Source organism: Gracilinanus agilis, chromosome 1, assembly GCF_016433145.1.
Source record: "Gracilinanus agilis isolate LMUSP501 chromosome 1, AgileGrace, whole genome shotgun sequence".
NCBI classification, from domain to species: domain Eukaryota; kingdom Metazoa; phylum Chordata; class Mammalia; order Didelphimorphia; family Didelphidae; genus Gracilinanus; species Gracilinanus agilis.
The window spans coordinates 180,569,191-180,580,672 of NC_058130.1; the positions used below are offsets into that span (position 1 = coordinate 180,569,191).

The 11,482-nt window shown below is 40.3% G+C and overlaps 1 protein-coding gene across 1 annotated transcript in view; it reads left to right on the forward strand.

Annotated features, from left to right (window-relative positions):
• The window catches only part of PARN (poly(A)-specific ribonuclease), a 191,763-nt gene extending 189,921 nt beyond the window's left edge, over window positions 1–1,842 (forward strand). The window contains exon 24 of the mRNA XM_044659112.1: window positions 1,672–1,842. Within this exon, the coding sequence (XP_044515047.1) occupies window positions 1,672–1,724 (53 nt within the window). The 3' untranslated portion in view covers window positions 1,725–1,842. The remainder of the gene's footprint in view (window positions 1–1,671) is intronic.
• The last annotated feature ends 9,640 nt before the right edge of the window (window positions 1,843–11,482 follow it).

Genomic DNA, 11,482 nt, shown 5'->3' on the forward strand with positions numbered 1-11,482 from the left:
CAGCCTTACAAAATTGCTGTTACTATATATTAGTGTTCTCTTGGTTCTGCTTACTTCATTTTACATGAGTTTATGTATGTCTTCCTAAGTTTTTCTGAAACCATCCTGCTCATTATTTCTTATAGCAAAATAATATCCCTTTCCAATTCTTTACCACTTTAAAAAGAAGTGCTATACACATTTTTGTACATATAGGTCCTTTTCTCTTTTCTTTGATCTCTTTAGGTTACAGTTGGAAGAGTAGTGGTATTGCTGGGTTCAAAAGATATGCATAGTTTTGTAGCCCTTTGCACATAGTTCCAAATGCTCACTTATCTTACTTAACATAGCAAAATAAATTATCAGAAATTCTTGTTCTAGCTGCTCATGTTTATATAATATTGTAAACATGATAATGTTTATAAATGGCAAAGCCCTTTTTATTTAGTATCCTCACTTGATTCCCATAACAACAACCCTTTGGATAAATAATATCTATGAGTAAGTACTACAGGTATTTTTATCTCAATTTTACAGATGAGGAAGTTGAGACACAGAGAGGTTAGGTGGCTTGTTATGATCACACAACTAGTGTCAGAGGTGAATTTTGAACTCAGGTGTCTTCTGATTGCAAGTAAAGTTAAGTCTTGTATTCCATTCTGCCATACTTAATTCTTGCTTTTAAGTTCAGTTATCTTCAGGCTTCCCTGTTCCTGATGATAAGCCCCTAGATGAGTGAGTTGCTAGAAAATTTTTTTCTTCTTTTTACCCTCTCTTTAAAAGATGCTTTCTGATTGGGGAATCATCAAAGACTTTACTCCCTTTTAAAGTATTTGGTGTGTTATCAGCATCTGGGCAAGGAGAAACTCTTTGAATTTTTCCCACCAGACCTGCTTTATAGTTTAAGGAGCTCATGATAGCATTTGTGTAGTTAATGCCTAGCCTGTCACAGTTTCCATTATAAACTTCACTCTGGACTAAAATTTGGTGTCTCAGCTCCTGGCATGATTATGTTGCTGTTGCTGCAAATGGTGTGAATGAAGAAGGATTGCTGGCTTTGGACTGAAGCAGTTTTTACTGAAGATTCTTGGGTCCAAGCAGAAAACTAGTTATTATTGAGTGGAAAAAAAGCCCCACATTTTTCTTTTCGTCCATCATGATTCTTCTATTCCCACCTGTCAGCTTCCCATTGTTCCATGTCAGCAGGCCCCTTCCATTCTTCAAATAAGTACCACATGCACAGAAAACAGACTGATGAGTCTTATTCTCTGTTGATGAAAGAAACTGACTTTGTTGTGCTTTTATCTTTTGGCCAGAGGGAGCATATAGTGGGGCTAGAAAGGGAAGAGTAGAATATTCTGTATTTTCCAAATTTTAACATCTTGGAATAATCCACATTGAGCTTGAAACTCCATTAATCTAGCTTGCTGGCATTTTCTGACTATGGTTTTTTGTAGCTTTTCATTATTTTCCCTGCTCCAATCTCTGTAAATACAGACATGGTCCCAAAGGGCTACTTCTAGTTGTGGTTTATGCAGCTGGCCCCACTCTGCCCCTAGTATGAAAGCCAGTCTCCCACACCAGAGCTCTACACTTATCTCTGCTTTGAATTGTTTAATACTTTTTTTTCAAGATGCTATCTGTGGATTGTAATGTGATTGGTGTTTTTTTTTTCCTCCTCGTTTCCACCAGGAAGCATCTCCAGCAGTTCTGCCAAGCTTTTTGAAGTTCCTGATTCGTGGTAGCCAACAGTTGAACGAAGAAAGCAGGGACGGATTCAGAGAAATCACCAGACTTACACCACTTGGAAGCCATACTGTATTTAATTTAATAAAATGTGGTGTGGGCGTGGTTAAAAACAAAGTATGTCTCCTGAAAAACCAATTTTGTTTTTTTAACTGTCCATTGAATAATCATTGCCACTTTAGAGTGTCACAAATGTATATCTCATTAACTAGTTAGATTTGTTTGTCTGTCATGTGAAGCTTTCGCTGTCATAAATGTGAGATCCAATCATCAAATTTCAGTGTACTTAAGGCCACCTGAGATGGGATGCTAGCTATGAAATGTGCAGAATGAACTGCTGGCATTCTCTCTCATGTGCTGTTCTGAGATTTTGTGTTGAACTCTTTCTTGCTTTCTGGGTTATCATACATCTCTTCATATTTGAGTTTTTAGGCATTTGCAACACATGGTCATTAGTCTCTCAGTAAATAGGCCTGTCACAGCCTCACTGCTTTTCACCCATTCTTCAGCCTGAAAACATTGCATTCTCAAACTTGTTTTTCCAGTAAGAGAATTTCTACTATTGTCAGCTCAGAAATGAACCTGACATATCAAACAGCTTTTTTGAAATCATAATTTATGAAGTTACTTTCCCAAGACATGATTTTCTCGTGTGGGATATGGGGACATGAAAGGGTCGTTTGTTGTTGTTTTTTTTAAACACATTTTGCCCATATTCACTATTTAAATCTTTATCTAGCTTTTGGTTGGAGAGGGGTAATGAAGTGAGGAGAAATGTTTTGATAAAATTGGGTGTGGGGGTCTGGGGGGGGGGGGGGAGAGAGAGAGAGAGAGAGAGAGAGAGAGAGAGAGAGAGGTGTGTGTGTGTGTGTGTGTGTCTTTGTATGAAATCTATGACAGACCTACAAAATACACCAGCCCTTACTCTGTTAAAAGAAAAAAATAGTTAAACAAAGAAAATACAACAAAATTCCACGGATCTGCCTTAGTCCAGATCACCTTCAGATCATTGTTAGATATTCAACATTTTTGTATCATGGAATAAAGGTGGAAGATGTTTTTCCATAAGATGAAAATTAAAGAAATTTTCATAGGACTCAAAAGGTTTTTAACTTTTCCCCCCTTTTTACTAGCTATACTAGTTGTTTTCTCCCCTTCTTTATATTCTCCTCTATAAGCTACCCCTAAAAATGTTGTCTAAAAAGAAATTACTTAGATTAGTCTTTTGGGATTTTTTTTTTAAACCTCTACCCTTGTCTTCGTTATGTTAGACCAAATTCTTAGCTGTGTTAGCACCAAATCAGCTATGTAGAGTGGCACCATAACACTCTGAGGTCTTTCAGGATAGGACTGTTAGAAGGAATGACAAGCCTAGAGTTCTCTATGGACATGGCAGTTTATATTTACACACCATTTTTTATCTCAGAAAAATCATAACAACTTTTCCTTCTCCCTTCCTCACTTCCCCAGTCTGGCCCAGTTATCACACTCAGTTTGAGCACACAAGTATGCATTCACTGCCAAAAAGAGCCGTTCTTAGACAATTCCCATCAACTCTGATTCTACCATTAGCCACGACTCTGGGGGTGGGGGGGAATCATAGGATGGAATAGAGACAAGGACTAAAGGAAGATATTCAATGAGATGTCTCAGAAAGAAGCTGCTGGACTTCATTGAACTTAAAAATTAAAACTTAAAAATACAAATAGATGGTCATTTATATTACATCTCATTTTTGTAATGTAATGAAAAAATTTTGGAAATAGCAATTGATGTTCAAAGTTAACTACATAAAAGAGACTTATGTATCTGATCATATTTATGTTCATGCTTTTGTGTTAAATAGTGGTTTTATGGGAATAGACTCTGTCTTAGAATGTTGTAATCATGCCTTAGAGTAGTGATGGAGCCCAGATATATCTGTGTTTGATTGTATTGAGTTTTAGGCACCTTATAGAGTATCTAATTCTAGGAAAGGTTTCTTAAACTTTAGAAGTGGGGGACAGTTTTGTAGCTCAGTAGATAGAGAGCCAGGCCTAGAGACGGGAGGTCCTAGGTTCAAATCTGGCCTCAGACACTTCCTAGCTGGGTGGCCCTGGGCAAGTCACTTCACCCCCATTGCCTAGTCCTTACCTCTCTTCTGCCTTGGAACCAATAATACACGGTATTGATTCTGAGACAGAAAGTAAGGGTTTAAAAAAATAAAGAAACCTTAGAAGTCATCTAGCTAGCCCGGAGCTGGTGGGTCCATAGCACTCCTGAATGTGACCTGAGCCAGCTTAAAATGTAATTGGGAAATATTTGGCAAAATAAATATCTACAATAAAACATAGAAATTACTAAGTTTCAGTCCATGGGGATTGTTATGGTTGAACAGCCCTCGTTTCTATTTGAGTTGGATACTCCTGATCTAGACCAGCCCCTTTATTTTAAAGAGGAGGGAACTGAGGCCCATTGTTATCATGGTGGTTTTGAACCCAAGTTCTCTGACTCAAAATCCAGCTTGAGTGGTACAATGGATAGAGCAAAAGGCCTGCAGTTGGGAGTACTGGAATTTGAATGTGACCTCAGACAACTTTCCAACTATGTGACCCTGGTTACATTTTATCTGCCTCAGTTTCCTCATCTGTAAAGTGGCGATAATAATAGCACCTACCTCCCAGGGTTGTTGTGAGGATCAAATGAGATGATATTTGTCAAGCGCTTAGCACAGTGCCCAGCACATAGTAAGCTCTATATAAATGTTAACTATCGCCTGTAATTATCTGTATGACCTTCTGCAAGTTACTGAATCTCTCTGCTCCTCAGTTTCCTCATCTGCTAACGGGGGATAATAATCACACGCATCTTAGAGGGTCGTGAAGCTCAAATGAGACAAGTGCTTTGCGAACTTTTAAAAAGCTGTCTCTAACTACGAGCTATTCTTACGGGTCTTTTTCCACTTGGGTAGGGGAGAAGAAGGGAGACAAGAAAGGGGACAAATTACTAGACAGGAAAACTGTTGATAGCCTAGCTAATTGGCAAGCAATTGTTTTTCATTAAAAATAGAAAGGAGTAGACCCATCATTCCAACAGAGTATATTTCCAACGCATACGTTTTTAGCCACTTTTCACATGGTGTAATTTAAAAAGCCAAAGCATTTATGACATAAAAACATTAACCAAACGTGTCCTTAGTTACCACTGCCTGCCAGGCCAGGAAATTCTGTCTCCTGGCATAAAAGACTTGTGAGTATTAAAAATAGATCAATCTTTTTTGGATGCTTTTTATGATCTCATGACTTATTAGGTTTCATTCCTTTGGCAAGGGGGGTGGGGAGGGAGACGGGAAGATGATCAAATGATATATGGTGTAAAACAGTACTTTTGATTCTTTTGAAGAAAAGAAATTAACACGTGTTTGCCCTTTCAGCCTGCTTCATATATCCTTCACTTGGGTGCTACCCTAACCCCCCTACAGTGTGTCTTCATCTGTGTAGCCATTTGTATCCTCAAACCTCCCTCTGTCGGGTAACCCTTGACTTGTGTAACTCTGAGTGCTTGTGACTAGCCATTTGTTGTCAATGGAAGGGCTTCGAATTCGCTACCTGGGAGAGGCTATTTAGGAGACTGAAGTGCTTTTGACAAGGCAAACTTGATCTGTACCCTGCCCTTCCCCAAATAAGCTAATTTAAAAAACAAAACAAAACATTTTTACACCTTGGGTTTCCATAATTTTAAGATATTAGGGAGGGATTGTGAATAGCTATGTGGATATCTTTATTTGTTTTATTGGTACATGCCTATGTGTGTATTTTAAATGAAATACATCATGAAACACTAGACTAAGAAAACTGAAGTCATAGGAAGCAATGCATGTGTGCTAAATGAACCTTTCTAAAGTATACTGTATTATATGGGGAAATGTTATAAGCCAATTTCAGGCCGACTTTTCCGTGGAAAAATTGTACAGAATAAGGAATACCAGCCAGAGTACAAATGAATCATTTTTAACTTTTACCCTTTTCTACTAGATGGAAGGATGGGAAGCGAGAGCTATTTTCCAGATTTTCTCCACCTTTACAAGGTGGGTTAATCCTAGCAATGTGGATCCTTTTCTGCTCACATGTTATTTTTTTGCATGAAGAATCATTTTCAGAACTTGTACATAATAGGCACTTGTAAATATGTTAAATGAATCAAAATGATTCCTAGAACCTTTACATTTAGAGATGAGGCATTAAAAGTTGCTCCTCTGATTATAGTTTGTATTCCCCAGACTCTCTCAATCTAAAGTCTATAAACTGATCAAGCAAAGCATCTTGCTAGGTTGGAACCTCTGGTTTCACCCATCCGGTTTGTCTCAATCTGCTGGGGAAGGTAAGAGAGGGAAGATGGACAGACAAGGACTTTAAGAACACTTCTGGTGCTCTGTGGACACAAAAGGCAGCAAGGTAACGTTTGCCCAGTCATGAGAGCTAAGATATCTTGCATCAATTTAGAAAGGATAAGCCCAGGGGAATTTTGTTTCATTCCACAGCCATAGTCTGCAGCCTAATTTTTATCTTGACCTATATGTATATCCGTCAGTTCTGCAAAATTTTGATGAAGTGCCATGAAAATGAAACAACCTGAAGTCGTTTTTTTAATCATCATTTTCTCATCTTTCTGTTTGAGCCACTCAATCTCCTTGGCTCTTAAAAATCTCCACCAGTCAGTAATTGAGTTTGGAGAAATAAATGCATTATTCACTTGGCTCTTCAGTTTATAAGTTATAAACAGTGACCAGTTTGTAAATATAGATATCTACTGTCACAGGCTATTTTGGAAATCTAAAGAAGACAGCATCCCTGAGTCATAATGCCTTCTATTCTTAAGTGGGATCTCTGACAGGTATGTAATCCAACACTTTCTCCCCCTCAACACTTGCTGTAGGTTTTCTTCCACTACTTTCCAATACAAGGGGAATCGGAAGCTGGCGGGCCTTTTTTGGAAGGAAGATACTAGACAAAGAGATGAAAAAGAAGGAAAGGTTGAAGAAGAGAGGTTGGAAAGTGGATTATCTAGTATTCTCTTTTTTCATGGCTCCATAATACACCTGTGAACTTGGGGCATGTTTTAGGATCCTAGGCACTGGGGTCCAGCTGTCTTTATGCACATTTTCATCTATTAATAGAATGGTATATAACATTAACAAATAATCTATACATTGAATGCATTCATACATACCTTTCATTCTCCCTTTCCCTTACATCCTAACCTCCACCCCTTTTACTTGTCAAAAATAAATGACAAAACCCAAGGCATCTTTGTGTCTTTTCACTACAGATCCTTACCCTGCTCAGCACAGAAGGGGGCTGGGGGCAGGGAAGCACCAGGGAAAGCATTCTGTTTTTAAGGTATGCTGAATGCTAAACAAAGGTCCCGTCATAGCAGGAAGCCTGGTTGTTCTCATGTTGGAGCTGTTGCTGAATATGAACAACCCTTTCCTTCGAGCAGATCTGTAAATCTTCAGCAGTGATGTCCTAAACCTAACAGGAAGAGGTAGGCAACTACACGACTAGGCAGAGTAGGACTGTGGGTGTGATTTGAGATAAGAAAGTTTCTTCCCTCTCTTCTCAGTACTGAGATGGATCTGTGATTTCTTCAATTTGGACATTCCCTCCAGTAATGCAAATGGCAACTCAGCCCTACCTGCCCCTTCTATGCAACTCGTTCTATCCACCATAGGAGATTTTACCCAATGTTTGGGGTGGGGGGGGGGCAGGGTGCCCTACTAATATTGTGAGGATTCCCGTAGGGTACCCAGCATACCTCATAGCCATAGCCACAGCCACATAACCAGATCAACTTTTTTATTCTAATTCTTGGAATCTTCTTATTTGTTTTATGTTGCAATTTCAGCATTAGAGTTTATTTCCTATGAATTGTGTTGTTCTTTCCAAGGTCATCTTTTAACATTTAAGTACCAGGGGCAGCTAGGAGGCTCAGTGGATTGAGAGCCAGACTTAGAGATAGGACGTTCACATGTGGCCTCAGACACTTCTTAGCTGTGTCACCCTGGGCAAATCACTTAACCCTCACTGCCTAGCCCTTACCTCTCTTCTACCTTGGAAGCGATACATGGTATCAATTTGAAAACAGAAGGTAAGGATTTTAAAAAATAAAATGCAAGAATGCTTAGGAAAGCCAGCATTGAATTATTAACATCATACAGTAAGTGAATCTTGTGATCCTTTGATGGTAAGAGATATCCAGAAGCACCTTGAGAAGCCTGGCTATCTGGAGAGGGCTGTCAGACAATGGAAGCTGGAGCACAGGTAAAGCTTCACAATTTCATCTTTCAGTCATTCCATCATGTCCAATTCTTTGTGACTCCATGCACCACAGCTAGCCACTGGGTTTTCTTGGCAAGGATACTAGAGTGGTTTCCTGTTTCCTTCTCCAGTGGATCTTTTTGTCAATCAGAGATTAAGTGATTTGCCTAGAGTCACACAGCTAGGATATGTCTGAAGCTGAATTTGAACTCTGGTCTTCCAGACTCCAGGCGTAGTGTTCTAACCACTGCACCCCAGCTATATTTTAAAACTTCACAGTTTACTTAGAGCCAGACCTGCACCCTAATGTTGAAGGGTGCATTTGAGAATCTCCAAGTCATCTCTTATTCTTCTATATGGTCCAGCTGCATCATTCAGTAAAGGTATATAAAGCCCATGAGGACCAGGCCTAAAATGTTAGGCCAGTCTTGCCACCCAGGACAAAGCCCCTATTCACAGCCCCCTTTAAAAAACAAAAGAACCCAGGGCAGCTGGGTAGCTCAGTGGATTAAGAGCTGGGCCTAGAGACGGGAGGTCCTAGGTTCAAATTTGACCTCAGACACTTCCTAGCTGTGTGACCCTGGACAAGTCACTTGACTCCCATTGCCTACCCTTACCACTCTTTCTGCCTTGGAACCAATACACAGTATTGACTCCAAGATGGAACGTAAGGGTTTTTTTAAAAAATGAACACACATACACACACAAAGAACCCTTACTTTCTGTGCTGGTAACAACTCTAAGCCAGAAGGGCAAAGGCTAAGCAAATAGTGACTTGTCCAGGGCCACTTAGGAAGTGTCTAAGGTCAGATTCGAACCTAGTTCCTCCCAGTTCCAGGCCTGGCTTTCTATCCACTGAGCCACCTACCTGCCCTACTATTTGGGACTTTTAAGAGAGACATTCATAATGGTGAAACAGACTCCAAATATTTTCCCTCAGGGGGTTGGGGAGGGAGAAAGGGAAGCCAAATGAAATGTGCACAGGCATCCAGATGCATGGAGGAAACTTGCAGGCTTTTCCAAAAGTTCTGTTTGCAATGAGAAACCAACCTTGGCATGCTCCAGATCTTTCTGTATTGTAAAAACAGGCCAAAGTGCTGAGAAGCGGCTAAGTTCTGAAAGCAAATATACTTTATCAGAAGGATAATTATAGCTCATTGCTGTGGTGCTATATGCTTTCCTACAGCATCATTATGAGATGCCTGGTACAAGACTTAATATATCCATTTTACAGATGAAGAAATTGAGCCTTAGAAAGGGGAAATGACTTACTTAGAGTCATAAAGTTGTTGTCAAAGTCAGCACTTCACACCAAGCCCAATGGAGCAGCCTTCCAATCAATATCAGAAATTGACTAAAAAACAAAACAGCTTACTCTGTACTGTATTTCTTTTTTGATCTACCTGCTGAAAAATAAAATGAATTTAAAAAGCAACAAAAATTTGGCTATCACTCTACCAGAGAAAATGATGCCCCTGGGGGGAAAGAAATTACTTCAGGCTAAACAAACAAAAAAACCAACTTCCTGGACCTTGGGAGTCCTGAATCCTGCCAGTTTGTGATGAAGGTAATTGTTTGAAGGATCTGTCTTTGAGGAAGTGGTGAGAAAGAAGCTCGGGAACAGCTAGTTCTGTTTTGCTTCTGGATTTGTAGCTTTCCATTTCGCTAAAGCTCTAAAAAAGTAACAGAAGAGACAAACCTTGAGGCTAGAGGCTAGAGTGAGAGAAGAGAGACTAGTAATCTTCAAGTATGACCTACCACCCACAACTACCCCTCTGGCTAGCAAACTCTCCCTACCTGTTACTCTCCTTATTTTGGTTACTTAAATACTGCTTGCCTAATAGTAAATGACTCCTTAATCCTAATTTATCCCCCCCAATCCCAGATTCCCACGTTCCACTCCAACTCTGCCCACCCCACTCACTGTGCCCTTAGCAATTCCCCATCCACAATGATCTAATTTCTATTTTCTAAGCCTTTCTGTCCTACTAACAACTTAAGACAGAAGGGTAAGTGCTAGCCAATGGGGGTTAAGTGTCTTGCCCAGGGTCACACAGCTAGGAAGTGTCTGAAGCCAGATTTGAATTTAGATCCTTCTGACTCCAGGCCTGGCTCTCTATCTACTGAGCCACCTAGCTGCTCTGAAAAATGCATTTTCATTCATTCATTCCTCTACCTGTAATCTACTTATGCTTCTAAAAGCTTGGCCATTCCCAGAGGACCATGCATCCCTGGCCACCTTTTCTAGCATCAATTCTGCTTTCAGGTATAATGATTAGCACTTTCTATATTACTCATCAAACTCATCTTGGAGTGAGAGCTGAAATACTCATTGCTCCTCACTGCCACCTCTCAACTGGTCCTTGTGCCACCATCATTCAGCAACCTCTAAAAAAAATGTTTTTTTACCCTACACAGACCACAATGATTGTTGTCTGCCAGCCCCCAATTCATTCCCCCTCCTTTCTCAAGGAATTCCGTTCCTGAGGTCAATGTCTTTCTTTCCTACTCAATTCTTGCTTTTTTTTTTTTTTTTACCAGAGAACTTAGTTATTGGTATTGATGTTTCCTCAGATACTAACACTATCCAGCCCAGCAGTGTCCTTAGATCTCATGACGGACTTGCTTCCTCACCCTACCTTGGCCTTCATGCACAGGGACAGCTACACCCCAGATCTCACCATAATCCATGAGTCTACTCCCACGATCAAAACCTCTGATATCTATCTCCCCGGCCACACCCCTTTTCAGTAGATACATATACATACATATATGTGTGTGTGCCTGTGTGTGTGGGCATGTTGTCTTCCCCACCCCCCACCCCCCAATAAAATGCAAGCTCTTTAAGAGCAAGGATCACTTTGAATTACTTGTCTGCGTCCCCAGGGCCTGTTGGGCCATAGTCAGCCCTTAGTAAATGCTTGCTGATTGAACAGAAAGGAAGTTTATGGATAAGGACAGCATAGGGAAAAGAGCTCTGAATTTAAAGTTAATGCACCTGGATCTTAATAACAGCAGCTCTGCAACTTACTTCTGTGTCTCTTGACCTCTGGAATCAGGCTAGATGACTTGAGACCCTTCCCAATATAACTAATTTCTTTAGCATTTCAAGGTTTACCTCATTTGGTGCTAACCACAACCCTGGGAGGTAGCTGCTATTATTATCCCTAGTTATAGAGGAGGGAATTGAGTCCAGTAGGAATTGTAACTGGCTCAAGATCATACAGCTGGAAGTGTATGAGGCAGAATTCCGACCCAGGACTTTTTGATCCCAGGCCCTAGTGCTCTATCCTTTGTACTACCAAGCTGCCTCTGTAATCCCATAAACCACCACCCGCCTTAAGAGGCTCTCTAGAATGGTACACTGAAAGGCATTTGTCCAACATGGCCTCCTGGAGTATATTCTGGCTTAAGGATTCTATAGCTATTTGCTCACTTCCAGTGTCTGAGCCTACTACTTC